We start from the raw sequence: 18,106 nt of genomic DNA, 5'->3' as shown, positions 1-18,106 counted from the left end.
TACAAGCTTTCTCAAAGATATATTATGAACAATGAATGCTCATAAAACACAAAAATAAATTTTATGTATTAATATGTAACTTATAAAAATACGTTTCCTTAAATTACATTAAATTTGCAGTGATTGTCTAATTGCAACTTTATACTGCGAAATTCATTTAATACACGTAATTATGAAGTTTACACGTAAATTTAATGTCGGCTGAGAAATGAATACAATGAGAAACATACTGAAATGTAGTAGACTTTTTTTTTTTTTTTTTTTTTTTTTTTTTTTGAAATTCTCAAATCACTCAAGTCATCAAAATCACTTACTAAGATAAGCAACCACAACTGCATTTATTTGCATGATTTTGTCCATGTAGTCCCAGAATAAATTAAATAGTTGGCCCTTAACGTGATACTCTCCTGATTATTCTTAAAGTGCTGCCGTCCTTTGAAATATCATTTATTATTTGGTTTTAGCCTTAAAGGAGCCTGTTCAATTCAATTAAGTAAACAGAGCCGTGCCACGATATTTTTTCACCTGAGGCAAAAAGGTAAATGAGCGTCCCTATATATATATCAAAACAACTATATTTGTATTAAACAAAAGTAACTGTATTAAATTAAAATATCATAATTCTTATAGCTATTTATACCATAATTCGTTAAGTAGTTTTAATAGTAGCTTTATAAATTCAGAAAAATAATACAGCCGATTATTTATAACTTTCAAATAAAATTGTTAAAAAATTCTTTTTGGATAAATAAGAAATGCATCGAAATGCACATTGCATTAATTTCCAGGTTTTCTTGCAATTCTTCCTATTGTTTTATTAATTTAAATTTGCCGAAACTTATTTCCCCTAACAATAACTGACAAATTTAAAAACATAATTAAAGTAATTTTCGAATTTGTGTAAACCAATTTGGCGCCCCTTCTAGTGATTCATCTGAGGCAAATGCTTCACTTGCCTCACCCTTATCCCGGCTCTGAGTACACCAAAACAAAGATCGGCCATTTAGTTCCCATTTCCAAAGTCGCACGCGCTTACCCTTTTCTTAATTTTCGATTATACTATGCAGGCAACGATTTGGACAGGCCTGGTTCAGTTATGTAATTATTATTTACATTTTACCATCAGTATCACTTTTAGACTGTACGTTGCCTAAAATTTAAATGCCTCTTTTTTCCCCAGTGTCTTTTAGCGTATCTTCCATTAACGCATCTGTACTACGCCAGATAGTTTTTGTGTGTTATGCCATAAAGATTAAATAATCAGCTATACATAATATATAATAATGAACGCTTACCTTTTCGTTTACGCCTTCGATATACGACAGTTATCCATTCTGATGGGACACTGCGTTTCGTACGCAAACCTGAGAGTACTTTGTCCATTGCTGAATGTATCCAACTGATATGTTGAAAATGTCGTTGACTAAAGCCCGCTTGGTGCCCGTTCCTTTTTCCGACTGATTTCGAATCGTTGAATACAACTAAATTTCTCATTATTTTGGGAAACAACAGATAGCGCGAAGGAAATGGGCGTGGCCTAATCATTGCCATCGTCTAGAGAACTTATTCTTGAAAGTCTAATTTTAGTTTCATGAGCAAGTGATACCAGATAGTTAAATTCATTGTTTCGTGTTATTAAATCAGGTTGCACGACAGATACCCTGGCCTAATTAGCATTTGAAACATATTTCAATTTTATTCTGCTTTTCTTTCTCTCGCTGTATTGATAAATAAATAAAACTTTATCGTGCTTATGTTGAATTTGTTTTACCATTAGCTGAATTCAGCCCACGGTTTCACTAAATCTAACTGATAATATATCCATCGTAATGTATGATGCATTTCTTTTACGATTACAGAAATAATTATTTTTTCAGAAAGCCTTATGTATGCTAATTTTAGTATAATTTTAAACGCACAATGGTCTTAACAACATTTGAAATTTTTAGTTACATTTATCTAAAGATGTGCAAGATAATTTTTAAAATTTACTCACACGTTTTACATAATACACCGTTCTTCACATTTTATAAATACTTAACGTAAATTTAAATTCTTAAAATTATAAGCTCCTTTACATAGCTGAGTAATTCCCAGGTATTTTATGTAATAAATTATTTGAATAACTCCGTATACTGTGATTTGCCTGTCTATAGTTTTGCATAAAATTTTTAAATAAGTTATCTGAATTTTTCCTTTTTACAAAGTGACCAGATGTTTTCTATTAAAATGAGAAGTGAAAGGAAATTATATAAATCCTTAATTATTACTACTAAACATGGAAAATGTAAGATTAGATATTGATCAAAAGCAGATTTCGCAAATGTGTGTGTCTTCAGAATCAGTTTTTTTTTAAATATATTTTTTAATTCTCTCTACTATCAAATTCAACATGCAACGAAGAATGAACACAATAACCAAAAAAATAGTAGTATTTATTCAACTGTGAGCTGATGGATAAGATAATTATTCTTCTGTCCTATATCACAAGCCCCTATCTCTTTTTTAAGAATACTAGCCATATAACGATAATATTTAAACATGAGGGGGGCTTAAATTTAGCAAATAGAAAAGTTCAAATAAATGATAAAAAAAATCTGAAAGCTTTCAGACTTTACGTTACACTCAAAGGGACTTTTTTTAAACCTTTTGCGTATTACCTTTATTTATTAAATGTTCTTTGCACTTAAGCCATAAAATTTAATTCAACAGCAGTAGCGCAAAATAATTTTAAAATGAGCATATCTTTAAAATTTCCGATACACAGTTTCGCGCGTTGGAAATATTTTTTTTTTTTTTTTTTTTTTTTTTTTTTCCAGTACACTTTTGCTTTTTCTCGCTTTGAAATCGTTGAGATTGTTAATCCAAAATTCATTGAAGTGTTACAAAATATGAAATCGATAATAAAACAAATTTCAAATTCCAAATTATTGGTTCCTGATGCCCATATTCGGTGGAAGATTACGTTATTCGAAATTTGATGGCTCTAGGTACCGTTGTTTTTATCACAATGCGAGAAACATACATGCATTTATGCAGATTCTTCATTATTTAATTTCTTTAAATATAACACAAGGCTCTAATATTTGGTGGCAACAATTTGAAAAGTGATATTTAATTGTTAATAGAGGAAAGAAAGAAGCACCAAAAATATACAGATATTTTCACAAAAATGAAGTTCTTCAAAATTAAATTTAAAAAGGACATTATTTTGAAAAAGTACTAATTTCAGATTGGTTTTAGACGTTTCAGATATGTTGATAAATATTTGAGATAATTTATTGGGTAAATTAGAAAATTTTGAATTAAAAATACTTTATCAACCATTAAAAAAGTACTAACTTATAAAGAATATGATATCCTCCAATATCATTTTTCAATTTGGCAGAATTAAAACTGTCTGTGCACCTTAATAGGACTCTATTTGCTAAAGAAATGTTTACTTTCACCTTTAATAAATGGTAATAAAAATCAGCAAAAAGAAAAACTTTCGTAAAATTAATCAATGCGGTATAATTTTAGGTACCGCAATTGTGTTTAAATAATGGAACAAATTATGAGAATTCTGCAGTAACTCCTGAACTCTAATCATTGTCAAACAAAGCATCATTATTTCCATTTGCCTGTGGGTAATAACTGGAATACTCAGCGAAAATAAACGGCCATTTAGTTCCAATTAGTAGACGAAAAAAATAAATGATGCAAATCTCTTGACACTCAGAGACATATTAGAAACAATGAGTAGGTCTATGACAAAACGTGTGCAATCTTCAACTTTCTCTTGGGGGGGGCGGGTCACGGATAATATTAAGGAAACTTTCTAATAAGGATTCTGTTATTAGAGACAAATCACGACAGAGCATGCAACATTATACAGAACAAGTAATATTATACAACACAGTGAGTGATACAGTGATTATGAACATGCATACTTCCCATAGTTTTGCCCAAGTTATGAACATTACGTAGAACATGCAACATTATTTTAATAAAGTCGTTAAATTACATTCTAACAATCTCTGTTGAATACACAGCCCTTTCTGTAGTGGCTAACTACATTTAAATAATTCTCTTTGTAGGGGTACTAGAAAATTCAAAACTAGTAATTTCATAAGTATCAATGCTTGCGTTTTTTTTTTTTTTTTTTTTTTTTTTTTTTTTTTTTTTTTTTTGCGAAACAGTTATTACCAAAATGCGTAGAAAAAACAAACAATTTTTATTGTAAATAAAAGGCATTAAATTAAAAGGTTTCTCTTATTAAAATAAGATTAAACTTTAAACACCTCATAGAAACTTGGTCATGTGTTCACTGTTTTAAGTTCACAGATTTCGTATCCGGACAAAACAGAAAATACTGCTACTTCAAGGAAATATTTGTTGCAAGTCTCAGGCGCAACTGACCCAATGAAATAAATATACAGCTACCTCTTAAATAATTTAATCTTTTCTCTATTAAATAAACGCATATGTATGAATTTTATTATTCTATGTTTTTAATTAATGGGAGACTAAATAACTTTATCGGAACTGCTTACCTGTTACCTTTAACATCGCGTCAGGAGTTAAATTAAACCTTCTATATCCATATAAGATTGAAAACTTTTTCGAGTTTTAAATATTTGACCTTTATGAAACTTTTATGGAAAACTGCGATTAAAGTATTAGGTTGCAATGTGAAGTTTTCAAATTTCAGTTTTTAATTACTTTTTTTCACAAACTTTTCCCCTTCACAACAGAAAGTGCATACATAATATTCTCGAACGATTCTCCGACATTTTGCGGCGAGGTATTAAGGGATATGCTGACCTTCTGAGTGTCCCATTTGGATAAAATGGACAAAAATAGACGGATGGGTTATGTATCCATTCCTTCATTATCTACTAGTTATTTCCTCCACTTGCAACGCTTAAATTATTCATCTTACTGATAATAATATAAACCAGGTCATCTTAGTATAGACCGAATATTCACACATTTAGTAATCCAAACTATGGCGATTGGAAGGTAAAAATATGTATGCAAAGTTTTTCTCTTTGCTATACGCTGGTTTAAGATTAATTAAGGATTTTTTGAAATATGATAAATGTGGCTCATTTTTAATGAGGTCATTATGTTCTTGTCGGTCAAAAAATTGCCTAATTTATGGCATAATTTTTTTTAGTAATCTAGATGGAGATTTGGGAACATCTGAAATTGGCAAGATGGTTAAAGATTAATGAATAATCATTGCATTTTAAAGCATATTTAAAATACTTCATTTCTCCAGAAGAAAGGGGAGAAGCATAGCATTTTTCTTTAATTTGCCGTATTCTTTATAAATAGATAATCAGTACCTTAATTTCGCTGAACACATAATCTTAAAAGTCTCTTTTTCGCTAAATATTTCACACGTTTTCATAAACTCATGTCCATGAAAACAACTAATCACTAATATCTTGTTTTCACTGAACACATAATCTCTATAATGCATATAAAAACAAAAAGTTTGCATCGAAATCTACATCTTAAAGAATCCATGCCTAATAGGACGTCGTAATACGAGAACCTGAAAGACCGCGCTAAAAACATTTTTAACATTATCTTTACAAAGAGTACTATCACTGAAAAGTTGAACTTTAAAAGTTTTAAACCTTAAAAAAAAAAAAAAAATGTTAAAAGCGGGGGGGGGGGAGTACTATAAAAATAGCTGCGTTCGAAAACGTTTTGGAAAGAACATAAGCAACAGAAATAACCACAGCAAAAAATTTAATCTCAAAAGCCCACGAAACCAATTGTCTCTAATAACACAGCAGACGAATTTCTACCAGAAGGCTCTACAGTTAATCAAAAACCTCTGAAGGTGGCTTCTACAAACAACAAGAGTGTGTTGACTTCACAAAAACCTTAGTTCCCATAGTTTTGCCAAAGTGATGCAGCAAAAATGGAATCCGTAAAAAAAATATTAAAAATAAAAAAGTCCTATTATCCGAAAACAAAAGAAGGCCGTCTCATGCAAAACCCTCTTTGTATCATTTGAAATTACAGATCTTTCTTAATCATTTTAGTTTCTATAGCAAGTATATATTTTCTTTTATTAGTTTTATAATACTTACACATGTCTTAATTACCAACTTTTTTTTTTATAGTTTACAGAAATGCTGAGTAAGCATGGGTCTCTTGTGCATTCAAGTCGGCTGCCATACTGAAAAAAACTGTCAGGTCATTATTTTGTATCATGGAACATTTTTGCTGAAGAATGAGAAATATGATTAGTTGTCGTGTTTCGTGGATTTCGCAAAAATTCCACTTTGTTTTCACTTCAAAATTATCCTCTAACAAAATTTTAGATGACACAGCTAATTTCAATCTAATGAAAGAATCTTTCGAATTGTCTATGAAATTTATTGAAGAGAGAGAAATTCTGCTATATAATATACTATCTCTGAATAGATTAAAATGTCAGTTAGAAGTGAGTTATTTAAAAAAAATAGACAGTTGAGACAATTGTTCTCCTAGAAACGGATACTTTCGTGAGGCATTTTCTAAAGAAACTAGCTTATGTTGACATTACACAAGAAAGAAATCATACAAACGATATGTACTAAATCCCGTGAATATCCTCTTAAGTTGGAACAAAATTATCTCTAAGCTTGACAAAAATCTATTTGCTGTAAACTCACTGGACCGCTTATATTGACGACACAAAAAGAGTTTACAATGTTTTTAATTTTACATGTCTTCATAAAACAATAGTTTGATATTTTGGAGCTCTCCATTAACTGCAGATGTTTGCTCATCACGTAGGAGCCAATAGCACAGTAACCACTTTTAGTCTATAGTTTTTATGGTATTTTATGGAATAAACATTTCGCACGAATACGAGTAACTAAATGAAAATACTATGCACCGTCTCAACAAAAGTTCTTATTAGACCATTATTTTCTCGCAATCGTTGGTCGTAGACATATGACGCAGATTCATGCTTAGGCATTTTTAAATGTAAAGAAGTCAGTTTTGAAAAAAAATTGCAATATCTGGATTTTTATGTGTCCTCCGAGCCCTATAGTTATATTTAGGTAGAAGAAGTATGTAGAAGGGGATCAAAAATACATTGTGTTGCAAAACAAATTATGCAATGATCAATACCTGGGGGAAAATAACGTTTTATTTACAAGTAGCAATACAAAAATTTGAAAATCAGTAGGTGGTAAAGCAACCCTTGGCAGCTAAATAAGCCGATACTCGGTTGGAAGTTGTAGGTTTTATATTTATTTTAACTAACATTTATTTTAAGTTTAAACTATCTTTCCTGTCAAGCCTTACTTTCCCCTGGAATTGCCATTGCCAAAGTATGTAAATTTTAGTAGAACGCGCAAGAATTCAAATTATCAGAGGAAGTATTCTGAGTTAAATAGGAAGGAAACGAGTTCGAAAGTGTGCTTTCTTGCTTCACGAGTGTGGAGGTGGCTAGTTAGAAATTGAAGAACCACGCGTTTCGGCCTGTGTGCTTGTCTCGGCAAATTGTTAATCTTTCAACGTAATATTCAGAGTTTGCTGAATTATCAGCGGTATTTTAGAACGCGGTGAGGTTAGTCACGTTTAGAGAGCCTCGTAGTTAGTCACTTGTTATTATCTCTTTTCAGTTTCTTATTTTTATTTTACCGCCGGGTCGGCGTAGTTTGTGAGCGTCAAGAGCACGCATTTGTAACTTCTAAAGTTGAATAAAAGGGATTTAAACTCTTCTCAAGACTTTGGTCTATTTCCAGTTCTCAGCAGTCACCACTTTGTTGCGTGCAGGTTGGAAGCGCGCAACTTTAGATTGGCGCCCGAACACTTGTCGAACTGAAATGGCCGAAAATTGGATGGAAGCCGCGGGACAACAACAAGAAATGGCAAGCCAATTGGAAGGATTTGGATACCTGGTCCAGACGTTGAGAGCGTCAATCAAGCCAAACGTCAATTTCGACGGAAAAATTCGGTGGCGATATTTCTAGAAAGCCTCGACAATCACTTTCGGCTCTACCCTGTGCCTGAAAGACAAAAAGTTGCCATCGCCACATCTGCACTAAGAGGACAGGCCGCGCTATGGTGGAAGAATATAGGCAAATTTTTATTAGGGGAATTCGGAGGCCAGACATATACATTTGAAAATTTCAAAAAATCGTTATTAAAGGCCTTTTCCATAGAGAAAGATCGAGCAAGGCTAGAAGCCGAACTATATAGTTTCTATCAACGGGATATAGAAGAGTTGACGGACTTTATTCTGCGAAAAATTAAGCTGACGGATATGCTGTATGGGAAGAAACACGACGCGGAGATTATTGAAATGATCTTACCAAGATTCTTACCTGCTGTTCAAGACTACTTCGAAATTAGAAACCGAAGCACATTGCAGGAGCTCTTCGAATTGGCGGTCAAGTTTCAAAATCGCAGAATAGCGAAAAAAGCTAGAGGGGCATCGTATTCTCAAAGTATCCGAAGGCAATCTTCAAATGAGCAGACCAGAAATGCAAACCGCTCCTATGGGGGAAAGAGCTATCAAGCTAACTCATCGAACCTCGAAGGTCAAGACCCAAAAAGGAAATTTGAAAACAAACGTCCGCGTACCCAGAAGGCAGAAGTTGAAAGGAAAGCTTTAAACGAGTAGAGGGGCCTGTGAAAGCGAGGGTCCAGACCCCGGAAGTTTTGGAAAAACCCTCAAAAAGACACTTAAATACGGTCATCGTAAAAAACTCCCATCTATCTATTATACAAGTCCTGGTTGGCGATGTACCAGTAGAAGCCCTCATCGATACAGGAGCAGAAGGTAATTTTATGAGTGATACATTTTTCAAGAAGAATTTTTATAGGTTACGATTATCTAAAAACAAAAACACAGAAATTATAGCGGCGCAAGGAAAAACCTGTCAATGCATCGGGAAATTATCATTAAACATACAGGTAAAAGATGAAACCCTCAAAGTATTAATTTTTGTAGTAAAAAATCTGCAAAATCCACTTATTTTAGGTATGGAAATTTTAAGGGCCGCGAGGGCCAAACTGAATTTTCAAGACAGTTCTATTGTGCTGGAGATGGACCAGAAGGTGGTGGAACCAGTGGAACAACCGCAAGTTGACCTTAGCCATTTGAATGACCATGAAAGTCAAGCCATCCAGCAAGTAGTGAGTACTTTTTCAAACTTGTTTTCAGACCGGCCTGGTAGCTGTCAAATAGTTACGCATGTGATACAGTTAACTGCCGACAAACCCTGTAGGACTAAACCTTATCGCTATGATAAACAGAAAGACCTAATTATAGAAGAACATATTCAGGAAATGTTAAAGAACAAAATAATAACGCCCATAAATAGTGAGTACGCGAGTCCGGTCGTACTATGTAGGAAAAATAACGAGTTTCCTCTTTCTATAAAAGGGCTTGGAGGTTTGCTATCGATTACAGAAAACTGAATAGTATTACTAAATTCCCAGTTTACCCTTTGCCGGTTATACAGGAAATTATTAGAAAGATTAAATCTACTAGATACATGACTACTTTGGACTTAACGTCTGGCTACTATCAAACAGCTATGAGACCCGAAGACATACATAAAACCGCGTTTATAACAAAATCGGGCACTTATGCATTTTTACGCATGCCCTTTGGGTTGTGTGGGGCCCCATCAACATTCCAGAGAGCTATGGACATTGTTCTAAAGCCTGTCCTAGGAAAATCGACTTTAATCTATCTAGATGATATAATTATAACGAGTAGTACGTTGGAACAACATATTAAAGACCTAGAAGAAGTTTTCAAATTATTAAAAGAGGCCGGTCTTACAATTAACGCCTCAAAATGCAAGTTCGCAACTAAAGAACTTATATATCTGGGTTATAAAATTTCGCAAAAGGGTATAGAAACTCAAGATTCAAAAATAAAAGCAATCAAGAATTTCCCACCTCCCAACACCGTCAAGAAACTTTCTTTTTTCCTTGGGTTATGTTCTTACTATCGGCCATTCATAAAAGATTTTGCTAATATTGTTGAACCCTTGTTAGTAATTAAAAGAAAGAAAGGTAAATTCACGTGGACAGCGGAAGCAAATACCGCTTTCGAAAGGTTAAAAGAAGCGCTTATCAATGCCCTTGTTTGGAAATTCCCGGAGGGGGACGAAAACCTGGAAATTGCAGCAGATGCGTCGGACTATGCTGTGGGTGCGGTTCTTATGCAAAATAGCCATTTTTGGCATTTTTTAGTAAAACGTTGAATCATACACAAAGGAATTATACAGCTACAGAGAGAGAAACATTAGCCGTATTAATGGCTGTACACAAATTTCGAGTTTATTTCGGCAAAGCGCCAGTAACAGTCTTTTCGGATCATGCGGCTGTTGGTAGACTTTACTCGGGGAAAAACCTAACGCCCAGGTTAATAAGATGGGCTTTAAAACTTCAAGAATATAATCTAATAATCAAATATAAACCGGGTAGGGAAAACAATGTAGCTGACGCACTTTCTCGTATAAAACTGGACGACGAAGGCAATGAACTGGACGACGAAGGCGCTGTGTTGACTTCAAAAATTTTAGATTCTAGAGATACAATTATCGCTGAACTGAAAGCTGATCCTGAATTTGGAAGTATCTATGCATATTTGAAAGACCCCGAAAGCTTTGAACATACAGATATCGATGCGATAAGAAGTAGAGCAGAAAACTATGAAATAATAGATAATTTATTATTTTATACGAAAACAACAAACGAAAATCTCGAGTACAAACCAGTCATCCCAGCCTCGCTTCGATTAAGCATTTTGAAGGAATTACACGACGCGAAAACAGCGGGTCATTTAGGGGTCAGAAAGACTTTAAAAAGGGTACGCGAGGCGGTATATTTCCCGCAATTATACAAAATAGTAACTGCGTATGTCAGGTCCTGCAATCAATGTCAGTTAATAAATGATATTAATTACAGCCCGGCCGGGTAGTTAAATAGCATTCGCGCTACATTTCCGAATGAAATTTTAGGCATAGATCTTCTTGGTCCTTTCCCCCAGAGTGAGTTAAATAAAAATCGTTTTCTTTTAGTAATTGTAGATCATTTTTCAAAATGGAAAAAAATTGTTCCACTTAAAGGCGCGTCAGCCAAAACTGTCGCAGATGCATTCTTACACAGATACATTTTAAAATACGGTGCACCGATAAAAGTCATAAGCGATAACGGTAAACAATTCATTAGTCAAATATTTGAAAACATATGCACTGGACTTGGCATACGCCATATCAAAATGGTTCCGTATAGACCACAGGCAAACATAGCAGAAAGAGTTAACAAAAACATTGTAAAAATAATTCGCAGTTACGTTAGCACACATCACAAGCGCTAGGATGGCTACACAAATGAGTTAGCTTATGCTTTAAGAACGGCAAATCACGATTCTACGGGAAAAACCCCAGCAGAATTATTTTTAGGCCGAAAGTTAATTACGCCTTTAGATAAATTATTTGTTGTGCAACAAAGAGAGCAAGAATTTAAACAGAAAGACATGCAAACGCTTATTGACCAGGCGATTAAAAACTCGGATACGGCAAGAAATGGGCAAAAAGTATATTATGATAGAAAACGCCGTGAAGCAGATTTTAAAGTTGGGGATAAAGTGTTGAAGCGGAAATTTTCTTTATCAAGTGCCCCAGACAATTTTACTGCAAAGTTAGCTCCAAAATTTGAAGGCCCCTATATAATTCAGGAAATCAAAGGGGTCGTATTGTACCTTAAGAACGAGAGAGGGGAAATCTGTAAAGCAAGTCCCGACCAGGTGAAAAAATATTATAATCAAAATGATTTTGAAATCCTTAAAAGTTTCTTGCAGGACTCAAGCGTTAAAGAAGTAGAAGGTCCAGAAGTAACGTCACCCGTTCCACCACCCAAGAAGCAGAGAACTGAAGAGAAACCTAGCCCTTCTACAACCCATGCGACGGTACCGAAAAGAAGAAACGAAAACTTTCAGACTCCAGCATTTAAGAAAAACAAGAAAGCAAAGCCGCCGCGTAAAGAAACCGGAAAACACCACTTACAACGTATCGCAATAGAAATTATACATCGAGGAGAACGCTCCCAGGGCCAGAGAGTCAGGTGCAAACAAGGCCGCCGTTCCCGAAAAAGAAAAGACAGCAGGAGGAACGAAAAGACTACCACTAACAGAAGAAATTCAAGCATTACTCCAGACCGGAGGACGCCAAGACCAGCCGTCCAGGGGAAAAACGGAAAAGACAGCAAACCGACGACTATCACTCCAAGAGGCCAGCATGCAGAGGGCGAAAAAGAAAAATTAACGTGGACGACACTCGGAGGACATTAAGGAGAAGACTGACGTCCATGATACCTATAACGTGGAAGCAGTTCTGCCAGAAAAGAATGACGGAGTTCCAATCATCGAAAACTCAAAGATAAGTTAAAATCTTCTATAATTTTTTTTCTTTTGTTCCAAAATGTTATGCGTAAATACGAAGTTCTATGTTTTGACGGAAGTCAATGTGCCTTGGTTGAGACTTAGTTCTGTTTTATTTTATTTAGCTAAGGCAAAAGTATTGTGTTCATTAAGTATAAAATCTAAGAACAAGCAGTTTCTGTTGGTCGAAAGACTAATTCTGTTATGCTAAAGCCAAAATTTGGCCGAAGATAAAAATAACTTCGTATTCTTGTATTAATAAGAACTTTAGTTTCAGTGCCGCCAGCTTGGCTAAGAATGAGTAAAGTAAAAATTTATTTTTCTCTTATTCATTTTGTGGTAAATTGTAAAAATTATATGTATTAGAATTTTGTAAATATACGTAAATACTTCAAAGTTATGTAAAAGTAGAATTTAGTCTAGAAGCATAAAATTTTAGATGCTAAAAGTAAATGCTCAAAAGCAATGAATTCAAATTTAAGTATTAAACTGTAGATAAAATCATGCTTTAGAGCGAAAGCCTGCATGTCTAAAGATGAATGAGGGGGAAGTTAGAATTAATGTGTTTTGTATGGTTCTCCACCTACACTTGAATTTTAAGAATGTTAAAGTAACTCATCGAGTTGTAGAATGTCGAGTAAGGTGTGTCTATTTTTTCGTTGAATTCTAACAAATCATTGTGGTTTGGGGAAGTGTTGCAATACTAAAACACGAATATTCCCGTTCGACACCACACATGGTGGAGAGCCAGGGTAAAGTTCAATTCATGTTTGAATACTTGAATGAATGTGAATTAAGCAGTAACTAAGGAAAATAAATCGTTTAAAAAGAAAAAAGTGTAAATTATAATGTATTTAGAAAGATACTGATACTTATTCCTTCCAGATGCTGGAAGGAAAAGAACAAGATTGATTGCTGAAGTCCAGGAAAAGTTGCTGTAAGAAGAGAGATTTAAATAAGTATACACAGAAATTTATTATACCTTTTGTGAGATAACAGATTTTTTTTTATGTAAACGAGGCTCTTAAAATTTAGTTCAGAATTGTAGAAACTTTTCAACAGGTCGTTTGTAGGACCTGCTTCCAAGTTTTCCAAATTCTGGCAGCGGCAAATGTAGGGTTTATATTTATTTTAACTAACATTTATTTTAAGTTTAAACTATCTTTCCTGTCAAGCCTTACTTTCCCCTGGAACTGCCAATGCCAGGGTATGTAAATTTTAGTAGAACGCGCAAGAATTCAAATTATCAGAGGAAGTATTCTGAGTTAAATAGGAAGGAAACGAGTTCGAAAGTGTGCTTTCTTGCTTCACGAGTGTGGAGGTGGCTAGTTAGAAATTGAAGAACCACGCGTTTCGGCCTGTGTGCTTGCCTCGGCAAATTGTTAATCTTTCAACGTAATATTCAGAGTTTGCTGAATTATCAGCGGTATTTTAGAACGCGGTGAGGTTAGTCACGTTTAGAGAGCCTCGTAGTTAGTCACTTGTTATTATCTCTTTTCAGTTTCTTATTTTTATTTTACCGCCGGGTCGGCGTAAATTTGTTTGCGAGGCGTAGTTTGTGAGCGTCAAGAGCACGCATTTGTAAACTTCTAAAGTTGAATAAAAGGGATTTAAACCCTTCTCAAGACTTTGGTCTATTTCCAGTTCTCAGCAGTCACCACTTTGTTGCGTGCAGGTTGGAAGCGCCCAACTTTACAAAGTCTATTAAGCCAATAGCCCCATGCGGTTGATTGTACCACAAATGGAGCATATGTTCGGACATATTTGTACACGGCTGAATTCGCCTTCCCAACATGTCCAAAACATATTCGATAGGCATGTCTGGAGACCTGGCAGCCAGTCGAGGACATTAATATGTCGAAGACATTGTTGAGAATGTATGCGGCCAAGCATTGCCCTGCTGGAAAACAGAACCTGGAGAACCTGGTTCAGCACAACTGGCTGCAAAATATCGTCAACGTACCTGCGAGCAGTTAGAATGTAGAGACATTAGGTCCTTTCGAAGCAAGAGAGATGAAAAATTAGCAACGCCTTCGCCTTGAATCGAACCACAGACCTCTGGAATACCGGCCCAGCGTGGAGAACCACTACACCACGAAGGCACGCTAGGAAGGCGGGAGAAATACCTTGTATACTCCCCCCTTTTAAAGGGCGATTGGGTATTTTAGGGGACCCAATCGACAAATCCTGGGTGAGGAGAATCATCATCCAACACCCTTTTAGTTCGGGCGCCACTGTAGAGACATTAGGTACTTTCGAAGCAGGAGAGATATGGTCACTTTTCTTAACCTGTTCCGCCAAACTACGTTAATGGCACTACAGGGTTAGGAAGTCATGCTAGTCGTTGCTAGCAATCTGACGGTTAGGCCGCCTTTCTACATTTCACATTAATCTTTAGTTTCTTGGATATAATTATTTTCATTCACTTTCTTCATTATCTCTAAGATGCCCTTGTTGCAGCAATAGTCCGTGAACAGTTTATTCACAGGATATGTGATGCAGTCGGAAGGAAAGAAATGCTTCCGAAGGTGTTCTCTCAGAGGGCAGGAGAGCAGGTAATGAAAGTGCGTCCGCGTCTTCCACGCGAAAAGCGCAAGAACAGTTGACGTTCCGTCTGAGGAATTGTCTGTAATACGCTGGGAATTTCCCGTGGTTGGTAAAGGCCTGGACGAAGAGTCAGTTGCATTTGAGCCTCTTAAGAGTGGGTATTGGGAAGATGTTGTAAGTAAATCTTCCGGTCTGTTCTTCCTGCCATCGTGATGACCATGTCTCTTGGAATGTTGGTTTGAAGAGCCTTTTTGCAACTTCTGCGGAAGACGGAACTTCCTTGTCAATTTCTGGTTTGAAAGCTGCGGTCTTAGCTAGTTCATCAGCTCGTTCGTTGCCTTTCTGCCCGGACTGTCCTTTTATCCAGTTGATCTTTAAAGGGATGGAGGAACCTAACGTCAAGAGGCTGCCGTGTGCGGATGTTTTGGAGGAAAGGAATTCAGCGCATTCAGAACTCTCATGCTATCTGTGAAGAATGAAGTGTGAACTGCTGGTTGCGTACCTAACCATAGTGCACATGCCTGTTTATCTCTGGTAGCCACCACGCGTCCCCGTCTTCCGTCACCTACCTACCTACCTACCTACCTAACCATAGTGCTGCTTCTTTGAATGCGAGGGACTCGGCTTGGAAGACTGAAGCGTGTTGCTTAGACGGAATTGTGCTTGATAAATTTCTTCATTGTTCGAAAAGACCGTGAACGCTGCCCCTACTCGTCCTAAAATTTTTAATTCGTCAGAGAAAAATCTCTCTTTATTGTCCTGAGAGTGGCGATTTCTACCAGAAAAGGATGAGTAGATTTCCTGGGTGTAAGACAGGAGAATCTTGAAAGCTTTCTATGCTGGCATAGGATAGATATAAATTTTCTTTAGTGTGAAGGTCCTCTTTGTAGTGTCGAAGTCGGTAGATTGATCTTTTTAACCCTCCAGGCGGCAAGGCCGTATATATGCGTTCGAAAATAATGGCTCTCATAGCGGCAAGGCAGCATATATGCGTCCAAATATTTTTGTCCTCATGGCGGCAAGGCAGCATATATACGTAAACCTAAATTTTGGCACGAAACGGCAAAGCAGCATATATACGGCCTGTCTCAGAATGCCCTCCCCTCACTGCTCTTAATGTAAACTGACAGGTGGTAATTTTTCTCTGTGGGAGGTAATTGAGGAGAGGAAACTATCTATTCGCTAGGGGCAAATGGGTTTTATCGTTAGGTTTTGAATAACAGTTCGAAATAAATAGCCCGTTCAAAACTTCCAGCTGTTCCAGCTGTTCTGTGCTTATACCAGCTATAGTAAACTTAAATGTTTATATATAAATGTAAAGAGAATTTTCATTTTCCAGCCTAATTATTCTCCAAATTCCAAAATGTAATTGGAATTAAAATTAAAATTGCAAGAAACTGCAACAATATTTTGAAATATGTGATTTCAATTATATTGCAATTGTAATTAGCTTCGCAATTACAATTAGAAAGTAAGTACTTTTTAAATGCAACAATAATGTATGTAATTGCATTTTAATTCTTAAGTCTTACAATTACAATGCAATGATAATCACAAACATTATAATTATATAATATAATTACAATTAAAAATTTTATTGCATCTAATCACAACTACGGTAATATTAGCTAATTATAACGTAATTTTAACTGCAATTGCAGTTGGTAATTATAACTACGTAATTAGGAAAGTAATTGTCTCTGATAATTAGAATTACTTAACATAGTGAAATTATGATGATAATTGTAATTCTAAGTGTAGTATGCAATTGTAATAAAATTATGCAATTACTAAGTAGTTATAGTTAAAAAGTAGCTGTTTTTTTAATTACAATTCAATTTACGTAATTTCATTTAAATTACAATTACTCTATATTTGTGAAATCCAATTTCATATTCAATGCAACTGCAATCATATAATCTAATTACAATTAGACTGTCATTGTAACTCCAGTAAGTAATTATAATAATGTAATTAGGATAGCAATTGTTTCTGATAAAAGCAGTTACGTAGCCCAGGAAAATCATGATCTTAATTGCAAATGTAATTGCAGAATGCAATTGAAAACACATAGTAATTGGAATAATATTATGCAATTATCTTGCAATTACAATGTAACAATTTTTAATTACATATACAATTTACTCATATGCATTTTACTTATAATTGCATTTTAATTGTGAAATCTAATTGAATAAACAGTATAACTGTAATTATATAATCTAATAAAAATTACAATGCAATTGTAATGACCTCTTAATTAAAATTGCGCAGCAGATGATTGTAACTATTTAATCAGAAAAACAACTGCCCCTTATAATTTCAGTGACATAGGCTAAGGAAATCGTGATAATTTTTGAAAATTACAGTCAATAATATTATATTCGAAATGTTTCTGCATTTTGGATAATGAATTTTTAAATAATACAACGGGATAATCACCTATAAGAAAAATATTAATATTTTCTGTCATGTCTTTTGAATCATCTTACATATATTGTAGTTTGTGGTACCAGCATAAATAGGAGTTTATTTAAAGGAAATATTTTATATAGACCGAAATGCACATAACGTTAGTAAGCAAATATGTATGTTTATGATCTTCGATATACATGTGAACTTAAATTACAAGATTAAGGGAAAGCAAGCAAAGAGTTTATGCCAGTGCAAAGGGATGTTTTCGCAAAGGATTTGTTACGGGACGCTTGTCTTGTCTACATTACACAAGAAATAAATCATAAAAATTACATTTATCCTTTTCTTTTCAGAAAGGTTTGGTTTGGTTTATTTAATTATGGCAAAGCACACTAGGGCTATCTGCCTATGAGGAGGGATGCCTTCGTGGAGGACTTTCTAAGGGAAACTGGCTCGTATACACGTTACACATGGGGAAAACCACGAAAACAGCCAGCCCGTTCGCGAGATTCGAACCTCGGACCGAACTACCAGTGTTCAGCGACTTTACCGCTCGGCCGCTGGTGGGTCTCTTTTCAGAAAGGAGATCATCAAGGACTAAACTAAGCCTCATAATTTTATCCAACCTATTGCTTTAGCTGGTAAAAAAGGATTCTGATCAGCAATCAGTATGCTTAATTGCTGTGTGTATTAGACATTTTACTAAATCCATTTATTATGAATTACCGCCCAGACAGTAAA

The 18,106-nt window shown here is 35.0% G+C and overlaps 1 protein-coding gene across 2 annotated transcripts in view; it reads right to left on the bottom strand.

Annotated features, from left to right (window-relative positions):
* The window catches only part of LOC118199098 (annulin-like), a 96,464-nt gene that overhangs the window by 40,789 nt on the left and 37,569 nt on the right, over positions 1-18,106 (bottom strand). The window contains exon 1 of one of the 2 annotated variants that reach the window (XM_085813079.1): positions 1,296-1,453. The exons of the other annotated variant lie outside the window; for it this stretch is intronic. Within the exon in view, the coding sequence (XP_085669205.1) occupies positions 1,296-1,383 (88 nt within the window). The 5' untranslated portion in view covers positions 1,384-1,453. Of the gene's footprint in view, positions 1-1,295; positions 1,454-18,106 lie in introns of those variants that run through there. 2 annotated transcript variants of the gene reach the window in all.

The sequence above is a fragment of the Stegodyphus dumicola genome, chromosome 3 (assembly GCF_044657685.1).
Source record: "Stegodyphus dumicola isolate Sdum_Otavi_A_Nest chromosome 3, ASM4465768v1".
Taxonomy (NCBI): Eukaryota; Metazoa; Arthropoda; class Arachnida; order Araneae; family Eresidae; genus Stegodyphus; species Stegodyphus dumicola.
This window is presented reverse-complemented; position numbering and strand designations above follow the sequence as displayed.